This window comes from Nothobranchius furzeri, chromosome 14 (assembly GCF_043380555.1).
Source record: "Nothobranchius furzeri strain GRZ-AD chromosome 14, NfurGRZ-RIMD1, whole genome shotgun sequence".
Taxonomy (NCBI): domain Eukaryota; kingdom Metazoa; phylum Chordata; class Actinopteri; order Cyprinodontiformes; family Nothobranchiidae; genus Nothobranchius; species Nothobranchius furzeri.
The window spans coordinates 56,172,472-56,188,879 of NC_091754.1; the positions used below are offsets into that span (position 1 = coordinate 56,172,472).

Below are 16,408 nucleotides of genomic sequence, written 5' to 3' on the forward strand. Positions count from 1 at the left end.
TGAGACCTGTTAGCTTTCTTTGTGTTATCAGACCGATTCATTTGAAGTCATTTCGTTACTGGTCCAGCAGTAATCAGGTCTGGGTGTGATTTGAACTGTACTCAGCTTTCTAAATATTAGGATTAAACAGTGAATTATTGATATAACATGGGGGTCAGTATTTTTTTTCCACATGACCTGATTGATTTTGATAGCTTTTTATATTCTGTATATTATAGTGTAAAAAGTTGCTTAGTCATGCTTGCTCATGCCTTCTGTTCACCAAAAAGATTATTAAACCAAAGAAAAACAGACGTTTAGTTATATATTAAATATGACTGATTTGATCCTGTTTATGAAAAGGAAGCAGCAGGTACTGTGGTGCTGGGATACCTTACATCAGAAGAAAGAAGAAAAAAAACGTACATCAGGAGAAACTGGGCGTCACTTGGATAAATTCCTCAAATTACGTTACTTAACATCTTGGCTGTGCACCAGCTGCCACCTAATACACAGTCAAAACAAGTAATGTGTAATGGAAAACAGAGTAAGCAAAGGATGGTTTAATCTCACAATAATTAGAAATTAAATGCTCATGAACAATAAATAGGTTTGCTGAGCTATGCATGAGCTGAACCTTATCAACTCGATGAACCATAAAACAAAATACTAAAATCATCATTATTTACTATCTTTAAAATGCTTATTTGAATGAAAGGTAATAATAAAGTTACAATAGGCGAACTTTGTTCCTTAACTGTCTTACGTCAGCATGAAAATTAATAATAACGCCTCTGATTGTGTATTCTTATCTGTGCCTGGCAGCTTAACTTCCTGGATGGGTTCAGCAAACGACCTTCGTGCACTTTCAAGCACCCGCTGCTTATCTTTGCTGCCCTCTGCTGGTCAGTATAGGAATAGCAATAATCTAAACGGAAGTAGATTGATATTCCATGTCACCTGATATTCCATACCTCTTTTATAAAAAGTAAGTAATATAAATACATTTAGCTAAATATATATCCCATAATGTACGTTAAATCACATTATTACATCATCAAGTTGAAAAACTAGGTTTATAACAACCGGCAGAATAAAACAAATCAAGACCGGTGTTGTGCCAAAGTAGTTACCCCCGTCAAAAATTGTTTCCCCATTCACGGGAGCGATACTACAATACTGTAAACCAGACGTGTTCATGGAAACACGTCGCTCTCCGGTGAATTTACACTCAGTTTACACTTTGTTTTTGTTGGCGTTGCTATCACGAAATAGTTTATTTGCCAAATAAGTCACAGTATAACTAATAACTACAGAAACTTTGGAGAACATTTTCTTTTGTTAGACTTCTTAATTTAACGTTTAATGTTCTCCAAAGTTTCTGTAGTTATTAGTTATACTGTGACTTATTTTGCAAATAAACTATTTCGTGATAGCATCGCCAACAAAAACAAAGTGTAAACCGAGGGGAAACAATTTTTGACGGGGGTAACTACTTTGGCACATCACCGGAACTAGACCTTCACTGGTACTTCCGGGGAGCTGTTTGAGTGTTACAACAGTCACTGCTATGACAGGTTCAAATAGCACGGTAAAGTTTTCCTTTTTGGGGAGTAATTATGTTTATATGTGTCTTAGCTGCATTTAAAACTAAACCTAAAGTAGCCTAATAAAATGCGTCATAGCGTTGTTGACGGCGATGAAAAACGGCCGCATTTTGTTGTTCAGACTAAACACAGTTTCACTCCAGGCTGCTAACAGATACATTCATGTTTAAATTTCGGCAACAAATGTTCCTAATTAATCGATTTACTCTTAAATATAACGAAAAACTCGATCACAAACGCTGCACGAAGACTTTTATTTTGAAAAGCCACCATCTTTATTTTAGTTAACATTAAAATACAATTGGCACGTCTAAGATGTGTAAAACAAATGTTTTAACTGGCATTTAAGGTCTAGATTAGGGTTCCTGTCGGATTTTTGTCAGTGCTGACTTTATATAAGTGACTTGAAAGGGTTTTTGTCATCAAAGGCATGTCTGAACATGTCGAAATTTGACAACTTAGTCTGGGTTGTAGCTGGTGTAATAATCTGATTTATTCAAGACATAAAAATGTACATTATTATTCTTGTTGTTATTATTGGTCAGGTAATTTGTCTACATTTACTTAAACAGGAAGTTTTATATTAACATCCAGTTTTGTTCACAGAGTTGAAGAAGAATTTTAGGAATTAATATACTTCTAGGCTGTTTCAGAGACTTTTATTCTGGAATTATTGTGTTAAAATCTAAAATGTTTGCATGTGATACAGATTTTGTTACGAATTGATATAAAATAATTATTATAAATACTAAAGCACTTTGTAATATCCAAAGCAGTTGGACATTAATAATAAAGACTAAATAACAAAACAAAAATGTTATCATTTCATAATAATTCCATATAAGTTGCTTTGTTGTGAAACCAGACAATCGGATGACAAACACGGTCATTTTCATAAATAAATCACGACAAACACTGTATAATATTGCTAATAGTTGTACTGCAGTTCTGTATTTTTGAGTAATATCACCTATTTAAAATAAACTGTGCGTAATAAACGTGTTACCATACTGTGAACAAGAGCGAAACTGTCATAACACGCTGTGGTAGGAATATCCGACGAGGAAGCGCAGATAGTCAGAACACCGAAATTGTCTAAAATGTGGTAGTGGCTTCCGTAGCACAGCATTTATTTGATTTTATTCATGATAAGCACCTACATTGGGCTCTACAGTGTTGTCTACAGCTGCTGAAAGGCAATTTGAATTTTATTTTGTGTTCCAGATTTAATCATGGAGGGGACTTCCAAACATGGTGCTCCAGGTGAGCCAACTGTTGCTGCTCAGGTCCCGTTTCTTCACTTGTGCACCACGTTGGAAAAGATCCAGAAATCCAAACTTCGTCCAGATAAATCCAAGATCCTGGGGGATTTCATTGAATCGTGGCGAAAGTTTCATTCTGCCCTCCACAAAGAAAACCCCCAAACTACAGACTCCTTCTACTCTGCTATGCGCCTCATCGTTCCCCCGTTTGAGCGAGAGCGAATGGCGTATGGAATAAAAGAAAGCATGCTAGCTAAGCTTTATATCGATGTTTTAGGCCTTCCAAAGAATGGCCCAGAGGCCAATAAGCTGCTGAACTATCGCGCTCCAACCACATCCCAAGGAGAAGCTGGAGACTTTGCCAGCATGGCATACTTTGTGTTGAAGAACCGATGCGCGAGCCAAGGAAATCTTAGCATCAAAGAGGTCAACGACTTCCTGGACTCAGTTGCAATAAACAATGCCAGCAAGCAAAAGGACCTTGTTAAAAAGAGTCTCCTGCACCTCATCACCCAAAGCTCTGCTCTTGAGCAAAAGTGGCTCATTAGAATGATTCTGAAAGATATGAAGCTTGGAGTCAGTAAGGAAACGGTTCTCCAAGTCTTCCACCCGGATGCTGCAGAGCTCTACAACGTCAACACGGACTTGAACAAGGTGTGCCAGCAGCTCCACAACCCTTCCGTGTCCTTAAGTGAAGTTTCTATCGAACTTTTCTCCGCCTTTAAGCCGATGTTGGCAGCTGTGGCTAATATTCGCAACGTTGAGAAGCAAATGGGCAACAGCCCTTTTTACATTGAGACAAAGCTGGATGGGGAACGTATTCAGCTGCACAAAGACGGAGACGTGTACAAGTACTTCAGCAGAAACGCTTTTGAATACACGCAGCAGTTTGGTGGCTCGCCCCTAGAAGGATCGCTGACTCCTCATATTCATAACGCTTTCAAACGCGACATTGTGAGCTGCATCCTGGATGGAGAGATGATGGCGTACAACCCAACGGCGGAGACGTTCATGCAGAAAGGGAGCAAGTTCGACATCAAGAAGCTGATGAACGACTCAGAGTTGCAGACATGCTTCTGCGTGTTTGACGTGTTGTTGGCGAATAACCGAAAGCTTGGCAAAGAAACGCTAAAACACCGCCATGAGATCCTTCAGACCATTTTCACACCGATCAATGGAAGGATTCATGTGGTGCCGAAGACTGAAGTCCGAACCATGCAGCAGGTGGTCGGCGCACTTAATGATGCCATTGACAGCAGAGAAGAGGGAATCATGGTAAAGGATCCTCTGTCCCTCTACAAGCCTGATAAACGAGGAGAAGGCTGGCTAAAAATAAAACCAGAGTACGTGGACGGCTTGATGGACGAGCTGGACCTACTGATTGTTGGCGGCTACTGGGGAAAAGGAAGACGAGGTGGGATGATGTCTCATTTCTTATGTGCCATTGCTGAAGCCCCAAAGCCTGGCGAGAAGCCATCAGTTTTCCATTCCTTCTGTCGCGTTGGCTCAGGCTACACCATGAAAGAGTTGTATGACCTTGGTTTGAAGCTTGCCAAGCACTGGAAGGTCTACAAGAAAAAGGACCCTCCAGCATCCATCCTGTGTGGGACAGAGAAACCAGAGGTTTACATCGAACCGTGCAACTCGGTCATCGTCCAGGTTAAGGCAGCTGAGATTGTTGCAAGTGACGTGTATAAAACCAACTGCACGCTGCGCTTCCCCAGAATTGAAAAGATCCGCGACGATAAGGAATGGCATCAGTGTATGACCCTGGCAGAGCTAGATCAGTTCCGTAGCAAGGCGTCTGGGAAACTGGCCTCACGGCACCTTAACATTGACTATAATGAACCACAAAAAAAGAAGAGGAAGCTGCCAGCCAAAACCAAGAAGGTGGTTGGTGTAATTGACCACTTCAAGCCCCAAGACCTGACCGGGGTTTCCAAGGAGACCGATATGTTTGAAGATGTAGAATTCTGCATCCTGAACGGCTCTGAAGATCATCCGAAGTCTGAACTGGAAAAAGGCGTAGCCAGGTAAAACAACATATAATTGTTTTTTAAATTTAGGCCAAATTGGGAATGTAGGCCCAGGAATTTAGTCAAAAATTGCAGACCGAAAAAAAAGAACAACCTAGAAAGCTGAAAAGTGTTAAATGATGCCATCATTGCCTGAAGGCTACCCCCTGAGAGGCATGGATAGTTTATAACATAGCTTGTTCTGTGAGTAGGCTACATTATGGCCCTCAGAATAGTGGTTGTAAAGACAAGACAAGAATAATCCAAACGTGGAAAGTTTAATTCAAATTAGTTTCTCCACCGCTGAAAACAAATGGCCTTTTCACCTCTGGCCCGCTTCAGCTTTCGCCAGGTTTTGCTCACATCACAATGTCTGTGGTTCACACAGCCTTCTCAGAAGCACAGTTGTCTCTGAGCATGTGGGCGGAGCAAATGACATGCAGAGGAATCTGTGGTGTCCTCCTTAAGTTAGTAAACAAAAGCGGCCGTGTTGTTTTTGGATACTCTAACATGAAGCACACAGCTTCCTGCTGTCTCACTGAGCAGTGAAGTTGCGCTGTCCTCGCACTGCTGTGGCGGGTCCAAGCTGCAGGCAAAGAAGATGTTTACCCTAAACCTAACCCCACTGATCACGCTTGTGGGAAACCACTAGCTTATTCCACCCACCAATCAGAGGCTCCCACTAGGGTTGCAAGGATTAACCGGTTTGACTAATAACCATTGTGTGAAACGCTGCGGTTAACCCATCGCAGACGTCTCCCAACACCGAAAATGATAAATAAAAGATTTGCGGACCACAGCGAAAGTGAAAATGAACGAACGCACGCAGCAGAACCAGCGTCAACAACCACTGGGACTGCTCCATTTCCACTTAGGAAGCGCTTCAAGTCTCCCGTGAGGGGATATTTTAGACTCCCAAAGCTGCTAAAAAAGAAATTCAGAACGGTGTCTCGTTCATCTGCAGAGCCGACAGAAAAAAAAGTTGTGTTGCTCCCAATTTATTATCTCTGAGATCATCACACAGACAAAGTAGCTCCAACGGATCTGAACGGATTTAACAATAATATTAGAACAATCCAGTTAACGACATTTCCCCCTGTATATGTCTACAACAAGCCTGTACGGCAAGCCATTATAATATTTAATCAACAACACCTTTCTGTAATTCCTGTTCTACATAAGAATAATATAATGTATCCTTGTCCAAATAAAAATCTTACTGATGAAATTTTAAAAGATATGAACAAATAGAAATTACATTTAAGTAATGAGTAATATTCATGATTACAACTGCACTAGTAGGAACTTAGCATCTTAATTCATTACGGCGTCTCCATCCTTCAGTGCTAACCCTGACCAGCTGTCAGTTTAACCTTTTTGTCTTTTTACAGAAACTCAAAAAAGGCCGTTAGACAAATATATTTAAAGGTGTGGTTCACTGAAAAACCGTTTTTAATGATTATTTCAGATAATCGGTTACTCTTGAGATTTTCATGCAGGCTGAACATGAAAATAGTCTCCTACACCTACACCTGCATTAGCTTCTGATAGAAAATAGACGTTGAAACTCTAGGATTAGAAAAGCCTGACAGATCTACGTCACAGTGTCACTAACATTCATGGACTCACCCATCTTGACTCACGACGGGGAAGGCTGTTGTTTAGCTTCCAGGAAACAGCAGAGAACATCCTTTACTAGAAACTAACTGTTAGCATTAGCAACTCTACCAGGCTTGTGTTATTTGTGGAGATAAAACATCGACGTTGCTAATCAGTAGTAGAGTGAATTTTTCTAAGCAAATCTTTGAAAAGGAACAATAGATAATTCAGGGTAGGGCCGGGCAATAAATCGAAAATTTATTGTTATCTCTTATCGAGAAAATTTTTCTCATGTCAATAAATTTGATTTAAAAAAAATGAAAAGATATGTAGGTTGGCAACATCTACGTCCCTTTAAGAAGCTGTACCACCTTGAGTCATGGAAAAATGTGACTCAACGTGACAGCCCCATCTAGTGGACAACTTTTGTTTCGGCGCATACCCGTAGTTATCGTCCATTTATTGTTATCGAGGTGAAATCCTCAATTTATCATGATATTGATTTTAGGCCATATCGCCCAGTCCTAATTCAAGGGATCAAAACCTTTATAGAATGTAATCATGCCTTTTCTCAATAATTGATAGGATGTGTGTGTGATTTCTATATGTTAATACAGATGGGAAATCAATTCATGTACAATAATGGTGAAACCGTCATTATTTCTCAGACTATAATCATCCCACCAAAATTTATAATCGTTGCAACCCTAGCTCCCAGTAGTAGGTAGGTGTGAACTTTAGCCGGCCAATCAGTCCGTCCGAAGCTTACGACTGAGGAGCAGGTCTGAAAAAAACTTTCTACTGAGCAAAGCGCTCAGATAACCCAGATGTGAACAAATCTAACCTACCAGATATGAATGCACCATAAAATATCCAGAGTTCATATTTTAAAGAGACTACAGAAACCAAGGATTGTGTTGTTTAGTTGAGGCCAAGCTACTTTAATCACACAAGAATCCATAAATGCCACGCTAAAATGTAAAAATATTTTAAACATTAAGACATTTTAAAAGACGTAGACCAACTAATAAAAATTAATCGTGCTATCATTGCTTTCTCTGAGGTGTGGCGGTTTCGTGGTTCAAAACCCAGGACGGGACACCTACTGCGTGATTGCCGGCGTGGAGAACATGCGCGTGAAGAATCTGATTTCATCCAACCAGCATGATGTCGTTTGGGCCTCTTGGCTGGTGGAGTGCCTTGACCAGAAGGAAGTGGTGCCATGGCAACCTCGCCACATGATTCACATGTCACCCTCAACACGGGAACACTTTGCCAAGGAGTATGACATCTATGGTGACAGCTACTTCGTGGATACTGATGAACAACAGCTGCGTGAGGTGTTCGGCCGAATAAGCAACGTCAATGCGGCAGGGGTGAACGCAGCTCAGGTAGAGGAGCGTTATGGTTGGGATGACCTTCCCACGAGCATGTTCAGACCATTCACAGTCTACCTGGATGTTCTCGCCAACATCGGCGATCCAAAAAGCACCGTACCCGTCACCAGTCTAGACATCAGAGCACTGGAGGTTCGCTACCATGGAGGTACGGTGGTACAGAAGTTAGAAGAAGGAGTTTCACATGTGATTGTGGAAGGAGAGGAGAGACTTCTGGATCTGAGGACCCTGCGGCGCTCTTTTAAGAAGAAGTTTAAAATCGTGAGAGACAAGTGGGTGACTGATTCAGTCACAGCAGGGCATCTGGTAGACGATACTGACTACTTGGTTTGAAACTTCCTGGAAAGCACACAGTTTTAGATGACACTGTAGAAAGTAGTTTCAGTGTTTTAATTCATAGTTATTGGATTTTTAAATAGAAAATTATTTTAAATGCTCGAGGTTTCTCTTTGGGCTTTCTCTTTTCCACTCTCAAAGAAATCAGGTTTAAAAGTTTGAATAATCAATAAAAATGATTTGACCGTAGTTGCTTTTTTGCCTTTTATTTGATCTGTCGTGTGACATGTTTAGACCATCTTGCCTTCTGACTTTAAACAAGGAATTATAATTGAACACAATTAGCCTCTCCATCAGAAACATAATATTTTTAATCTGTGTTAATAATTAAAGTTGCTTTCTGGAGTTTTCCCCTTTCAGAAACGATGTATGATTTTTCAGAAATCCGTGAACGTGATTGTATCATCATGTACTGTGATAAAATGTAAGCGATATGTCTTTTATTTATTTATTTTTTACTAAGCACGCCGCCTGCCCATGACATGAGAATAATACTCATAAAACAACGTGTTTTAGCTCTGTTTGTCGGCTACAAAAGCACATTTATAAACAGAAACGTGAAGTCGTTATCTTAAACGAACAGAGCAACAGAGTTTTTGTGTGATACGCTTGTCGGCCACTAGATGGTGCCATCGGATAAGAGAAATGCTCTGGAAAGAAGCTTTAAGCAGTGACGAAATTGTCCACTGTAATATTGTGTCCTTTGTAAAAGGTTGTATGTGCGAGTATTGTAATTCAGGAAGGTCAGGTAATTCGTAAACGGCAGATTTAATTAATAAAGGTTTTTGAATTTGAGGTTTATAGTCCTGAAACAGAACATCATTTGATCTTTTACCTACTTTTCTCAGATCTATTATCCGTTGAAGTTTCGGGAAGCCAAATATCAATACTGAAAAACACAATATTTTATACTTTTTTCTCTTGCAAGAGATTGTGGTCGCGGTAGCTAAGTATCTGTATTGTTGTGGCTGGATTTGTGCAGCCCGATTGGGACCAATGTTTTGCTGTTTTGGCTCTAGCGGTTCGTTACACTTGGGTCAAGTCGACCTGGGCCGGGTGGGGACAGCCCGCCCTCGTGCATCCAGGTTTTGTTTACACAGCCTAACGAGGATGTGGGCAAGGACATAGGTGGGCTTTGCTCAAGTGGCGCAGAGAATTCAGTAGCGTCTTTCCTAAGTGTCACAAGTCAGACAAACACAAGCAGACACGAGCAGTGCTGCTTTTGGAGACTCTGACATGAAGCACACAGCTTCCTAATCTTCTTATTGAGCAGCTGCGCTGACGTGGGCTCCTCTCATCCAAGACTGCTCTTGGTAGTCTTGGGCGGTATACCGGTTCATACTAAAAACCGGTATTTATTTTGGTGATGATATTAATTTTTCACATACCGCTATACCGGTGAATGGCCTAGACAACGTACAGAACGTTCGTAGTAGGGAAGTGTTTCAGCGGGGACTCATTTCACTGCTACACACAAACATCATAGCGTGGTGAAACCAAGACTGGCGGGAGCTATCACGGTGACATCAAAACTTCGAATGCAGAAGAACTTATTCCAAAAAGAGGAGCCACGTCTGTTGTTTGGAGGTTTTTCGGGTTTAAAAGTTCGGACGTGGAGCAAACAACTTTTATATGCTAATGCTGTCGAGCAACGGTGGTAGCCGGCGGGGGTAATACCGGCAACTTGCTTCATCACCTCAGCCGAAAACACGTCTTGGATTACCAAGCATGTCTCGAGCTTCGATCTGCACCCTCCACCTCCAAGGCTAAAACGGCTAGTAGCAGTCAGAGTCAGACGTCCATTAAAGATGCGTTCGCTAAAGGGACTGTATATAAAGCAAGCGGTGGGTCGAGATAACCAACGCAATAACGTTGGATGTGAAATCCTAAAGACGGTTAACTGCACATATTATATGCAAAATGTGTTAAATAAAAATAATTTATTTTGACTGCAATATTTTATCTTTCTAGTTGTTTTTTCTTAACTGCTTTCTTTTGACAAGGATACTTTGAGGGGGTTTCTGCATTTACCTACCTGTGACTGGACATGGAAAAACTGGTATTCTGCACACAAAGGTAAAACGGGCTATTTAAGGCCAATCTAGTGCAGCAATTATTTTCTTAAAATAATCTGAGTAATCACGGCCTTGTGAAAAATACCGTAAAACCAATATAATTTTAAAAAATACCGTGATATGACATTTTTGCCACACTGCCCAGGCCTAGCTCACGGCAGAGGTCCACCCTCGTGCTGCTACTGCGGCAGCTCCACCCGGTTCGAGCTGCAGGCAGAAAATGTTTACCCTACCTCCTACAGATTGCCAATGAATCGCTCATGCGGTCGGCTCCGCACAGACGGTGCAAATGTAGATGCAATGACCCCACCCGGCCCAGACCGAGCTGCTCGGTGAGAAGAGCAGGAAGCTGAGTGCTTAATTTGAGAGTCTCAAAAAGCAACTACTCACACTCACTTTGTTTATGAATCTGTGGCGGTTCAGAATGACACCACAAACGTATTTGATCACACCCGTGTTCCTGAGAAGGCTGTGTAAGAACCTGGCCATGCGTGGGCTGTCCCCACCAGGCCCACGTTGGCCTGACCAAAGTGTAAATGCGCCATTATTGTTCTGTTTTATGACTCAGCTTTGTCATGGTGCCATGTAGTTTTACGAAGATATTTATCCCACACTTTTATATCAAATTACTAATATTTGTTTCAAATCATTGAACCAGCATTACAATCAATTTTGTTAAAATTAGGAAACTACATCACTGTAATGTGATGAAGGAGCGATTCCACCGAAGATTTACCCTCTTTCCTCAGATGTCTCTGACACAGAACTAATCTGCATGAGACTGTCTCAAGGTCATGCATTCGCTTCTAAACTGCTTCCTTTCCAGCCCAAGAGAAGAATGAAGACAAAGGACTCTTTCTTTTTAATAAATCAAAGAAGTCTATTTTTAATAAGCTAATCAAACAAAGTGTTAGTCAGTAATAAAATGTGAACCAATTTGTGAGATGAAAATATTAATTACTTTATTATAATCCTATAAAATATGATAAGTAATATAACTTTAAATGTTTCCACTAGAGACTGATCACACGTAGTGTTAAGACATGACACATTGCTTTTACTGATCCAGTCAGAACCTGCCAGATCTGACGGAGGTGTGGTTTTGGTGGTGTTTGGTAAATCTGTCATCTTTTCATTCGACCATAAACCAAAACATCCGAAGTATAAAACTATGCCCACGTCATCTTTAACGCCAGTTCAAAGCGTTCTAGAGAAGTTGTCGGAGTGGCCAATCCGTAACTTTCCTCTTCAGCCGAAAGAAGACAAGCTGGATAAAATCTGTTGCTGTTCCAACTGCTGCAACGGTTCCTTTCAGAATAAAAGCTGAACCATCACAACCCCATTTTGGGTCTTGCTAGATGCCAACAAACTGTCGTGACCTGGAAGTATCTCAAACACTGGACTGGTCGGCGGCCGCGGCTGTTCTACAGGCTTCGGCTCCAGAAAGGTCCAAGCTGGACCTCTACACCTCCTGATCTAGACAGGGACTTCCGAAAGGGTACGTAGACCGACAGAATGGCGTCTTATGTGTTTATGAGTCTCCAAATCAAAGCTTAGCGCGAAGACATCACCTCCACTCCCGTAGGAACTAATTGTTTCTCCGGATTTGCTGGTTCTGAACAACATTCCACATTACACCATTCTCCGTCTCACGTCACCTTAGTTACACCGTACATTTAGTGTTTAAAGTTAGTCTAGTTTTGATTTGTTTAGTAAGAAATCTTTAAACTTTTAAAACTTGACTCTCTTCTGTTGTCTCTGAGTTAATACGAAGTTGTTACATAATCCCTGCAATAAAAAGTTCCAGTCTTCTGGTTCAAAGTACCCAAAGATCCATAAGATTGATTTCATATTTATTATGGAATCTTTTGTCTTATGGTTCGTTAAATAGATGTAAAATTAACCCTTTACATCACAAAAGAGTTGGCTTGAGCTCACAGAAAGTGGCCTACAGACACCACAGGAATATATTAAAATTGGTTAAGCTGGAGGTCTTCCTTCGAAGATGCATTCACGTTTCCCTGTCTTCACAAATGTTGCCAGCGTGTCTTGGGACTGAGTTATACGTCCTAACCTTCATCACGGTCGTTTCTTGGGTGTAGGTAGCTGCCTGTGGCACCCTGGATATTGTTGTGCTACAAATGCCGCATGAAGACGTTGTCGAAGTGAAAGTGATGAGGTACCTGGTTGTAATCACATTGTGTGAATAATGATAACTTCTCTGTGGGGGTTGGGCTGCTTTTGCTGTTTTTGAGGCATTTTCAGGATTAACTTGCAATAATAAAGTTTGTGTGAAAGAAAATCAGTGCTTATGTCATGTGCGCTAGTAAGCACTCGGCAACCCATCGCCCACTCTGGACTATTTCTAGGTGATGCAGAGTGAGCGTTTGAGTGACAGGCTTTAATTAGAAGTACTCAACCAGTGCTTATCCCTGCCGATGGTGTTTAGCGGTCTTGACAAGTCCAACCGTTGGCCCTCTGAAAGTGCAGATCATCAGTTCTGAGAAAGTGGAGATTGAAATCCTGCATTGCAGAAATATCATACCCTAATGGGATTAAATGCTTCAATTAGGCTAGCTGTAGCTGTTGGAGAGCGAACCACCGGATATGTGTACACACAAAAAGTTTGGCAGCAACCCCCAGACAACCCAGTGGGTAAGTACAGGTAAAATCAATGAACTCCTGAAGCAGTGGCGCTGCCGGGGGGGGGGGGGGGGGGGGGGGGGGGGGGGGGCTAGGGGGTGCTATAGCTGAATCAGGCCAAAGTTAACTTTTAAAGTAAGGCTGAAAAAAACATGTTTATTTAACAGTGGGTTATTGAAAGGGGAAAGCCATAAGACCGATTTTATTTTGAAGTTGGGATTAAATGCCACTGAACTGTTGACATTTTTAAAAATCAGTCATTTAATTAAATAAGACGATTAGTGTTCTCCTCGTTTCCGTTTTTTGGGCAAATTTGAATGAGTTTTGGAATTGTAAAATAATTTTAAAGTAGGATCTATAGGGAAAAAATGTGAACATGTGTGACTGTGTCAAGACCCTGCTATACTGAGCTCAATGACAGAGCATTACAAAATAAAAGCCCTGTCAGGGGCTCCACAAAGTAAGTTGGCATGTTTTTCTGTTGTATTTTCAGCAAAATTTTGTGTTTATAAACACATTTTCTTCGTTTATTCTTTAAAATGATAATGGTGAGTATTTTTTCATGTTAAAATGTTGTTACGCTTTTATTCTGACAGATAAACCCTGGAGTTCCTCCTGGTTTAGCTCATGCCCTCACTTGATGCGCCCTTGAACAAACTGGATGCGGTGACTGCGGTGCGCGCGCACAACGTCAGAGCTGGCAAAACCCCAAGTAAAAAAAACCCACCACAGAGTAACAAACCGGATGTTCGGCAGTTTGACCTACAAAATAAAAGCACATTTGATTTTCTTTTATAAAGACAAAAAAATCTCAAACGGGATTTACGTTTTACTCAAATTGTTATTTTGAGATTTTCCATTTTGCTTTTTGATTAGATTATACAGCAGTACTTAGAATAAATCCGACTTAAGGGGTTAAACTTGTAAACGCAAGCAAAACAGTCACAAGTCTAATATAATTAAAAACATTCTTAGAACCACAAAAACGCAGTTTTTTTCCTGTAAGTTATTAAGTGGAATTTAACACATTTAACGTGCACAAAACCAGCATTTCATATGTGACCTAATTCAGAATTTTGGAACTCTAGAAAAATACATACATTTCGTTTGATGAGTTTTCTATTTTGCTTAATTTATAGGATTAGATGTGAATAATTGAAATTAAAAGAGTAATGACAGAAGCACAAATGGTACAAATGTTTATTAAATTGGTTAGTTATTAAGTAATTAAATAAAATTGGACCAAAAACACATACATACATATATACAGCTGAATTATCTGTTGAAGTCTGAATACTAATGGAACACTTTTAAACAAAATATTTATTTAAGAAACTAGATTCAAACTGAAAAATGTACATTCTATCTGCTGTAAAACAGAAGTACCTTACCAAAATAAAAGCAGAGTGACAAGATCTCTTATCTAACATAAATTTAGTCAGGAAGCCTTTATCTGTGCAAGGAGAAACTAAACAGGAACATGAATAAATTCTAATCTCATCAGAAAATATGTAGCCTATCTTATAGTGGATTACTTCAGCTTTTATGTCGCTGGCTCGTTTCTAGTTTTCATCCCAAATTGAAAATATTAGCTAGCCACCAACTCAGTGGCCTAGTGTTAGAGTGTCTGCCCTGTTACTGCCATGGTAGATCGGGGTTCAAATCCTGGTGGGGTCATGCCATCCATCCATTTTCTTATCAGGAGTCGAGTAGCGGGAGCAACAGTCTAAGTCCAGAGGCCCAGACTTCCCTCTTGCAGCCACTTGAGACAGCTCTTCCTGGGGAATCCCAAGACGTTCCCTGAACGTGTCTGAAAAGCCTCACCAGGGAGGCATCCAGAAGGCATCCTAATCAGATGCCCGAGCCACCTCATCTGGCTCCTCTTGATGTGGAGCAGCGGATCTACTCTGAGCCCCTCCCAGATGACCGAGCTTCTCACACTATCTCTAAGGGAGAGCCCAGCCACCCTGCAGAGTAAACTTATTTTGGCCACTTGTGTCTGCAATCTCATTCTTTCTGTCACTACCCAAAGCTCGTGACCATAGGTGAGGGTAGGAACGTAGATCAACAAATGAGATCCAGTGCCTCCCTGCTTGACACTCAGCTTTAAGGAGTTGGATTGGGGGGATAAACCAGGGCCCCATAATTCTGGGGTGAAAATGAAGCCAACGTGGAAGTGACAAAAAACTGCAGTTCCACCCATTTCCCAGGGCAGCCAGGACTCTAAGACCCCTCCGATGCGAGTGTAGTCATGCTAGTCACTTGTGGATCTCTGAGGGAGATCACAGGAACACCACAGCTCTTTTTGTTGACGCTGCTTCACCTTTGAGTCGCTCAACTGCAATTTTCTCGCTAATACTTTGCTGGTTGAATGGGGGAAAATTCTATGAGTTTACCATAACGCTTCGTCATTCGGCTCCCAGCTCCGCAGACAATGGCGGGCTTGCGGTCGATCCAGCAAAACCCGATATCGTCGGTTAGCTTACCTAGTTCTGATTTTTATACTAAGCAGCCCGGAGGTGCCCTCACTTTGGTGTCGCTCCACCACATTTTTCTTGCTAAAAATGCCCAGGAAACTCTGTTAGCTTCGGGTTAGCATGTAGCTAATGTCCTGCTGATCTCTGACCATGGACCACAAGCTGATGTAAAAGGTCACGGCGCACAGCCACGATTACAGCTGTCTGAGGTTTTGCTTGTATTTTAACAAGCATGACTACAGCCACACACGGGAGCCAGTCGGCCGTGCGAGTGGGCTACCCCAGTCCCCGGAGCCCTTCCTAGCTTCTTGGGTTAACTAAGTGGCTATATTGTTTCATTTATTCCAAACGTAACAGCCCCACCCTCAGTTCCACTTCTTTTCCCATTTTGGGATTGTCTGGACGTGACGAGACGTGTGACATGGTCCAAAAAAAAATCAATGGTGAGAACCTCCCATTTTTGGCTTCAACCTGCCGTCTGCGGAACAATGAGCGGGCTAAGTCCATATTTTTATATGTCAATGGGTTAAACCAACAAATAGTTCCCAAGCATGGCCACAGCTGCAGTTAACCGATCCCCACAGGGATGGGTGAAATGCGGAGATTAATTTCACTACTGTGTGATGACTAATGGGGCTTTAAATGTAACTCCAATATTCAGTTTAAAAGTGATACATTTATATTTAAACTCAATAAGATAATTTAATTTTACACATCCAGATTTGTTTTTCTATTAAACTTTGTGCTTATAGATAATGTTTCTAAAAAATTTGGTTCAACTATATGTGTAGATTAATAATAATAATAATTTTCTTAAATCCAAAACAAAATCACAATAACAACAGTGATTTTTTTTAAACAGTAGTTTAAATATATAGATAAAAAAACAAATGATCAAAAATTATTTGACATAAAAGTTTTTCAATAATTGATTGATTAAACAATGTTTCAATATGTATATACATTTAGGACATTTTTGATCTAAAACTTTCAGTAATGATAAAATATGAAGCAAAAT

At 40.8% G+C, this 16,408-nt stretch overlaps 1 protein-coding gene across 1 annotated transcript; it reads left to right on the forward strand.

Annotated features, from left to right (window-relative positions):
* The first annotated feature begins 1,468 nt into the window (after positions 1–1,468).
* On the forward strand, positions 1,469–8,990 carry lig4 (ligase IV, DNA, ATP-dependent). Its single transcript, XM_015952488.3, has 3 exons — positions 1,469–1,570; positions 2,811–4,881; positions 7,526–8,990. Exons 2-3 carry the CDS (start codon positions 2,819–2,821, stop codon positions 8,190–8,192), a joined length of 2,730 nt encoding a protein of 909 aa, XP_015807974.3. The 5' UTR covers positions 1,469–1,570; positions 2,811–2,818; the 3' UTR covers positions 8,193–8,990.
* Positions 8,991–16,408: the final 7,418 nt, after the last annotated feature.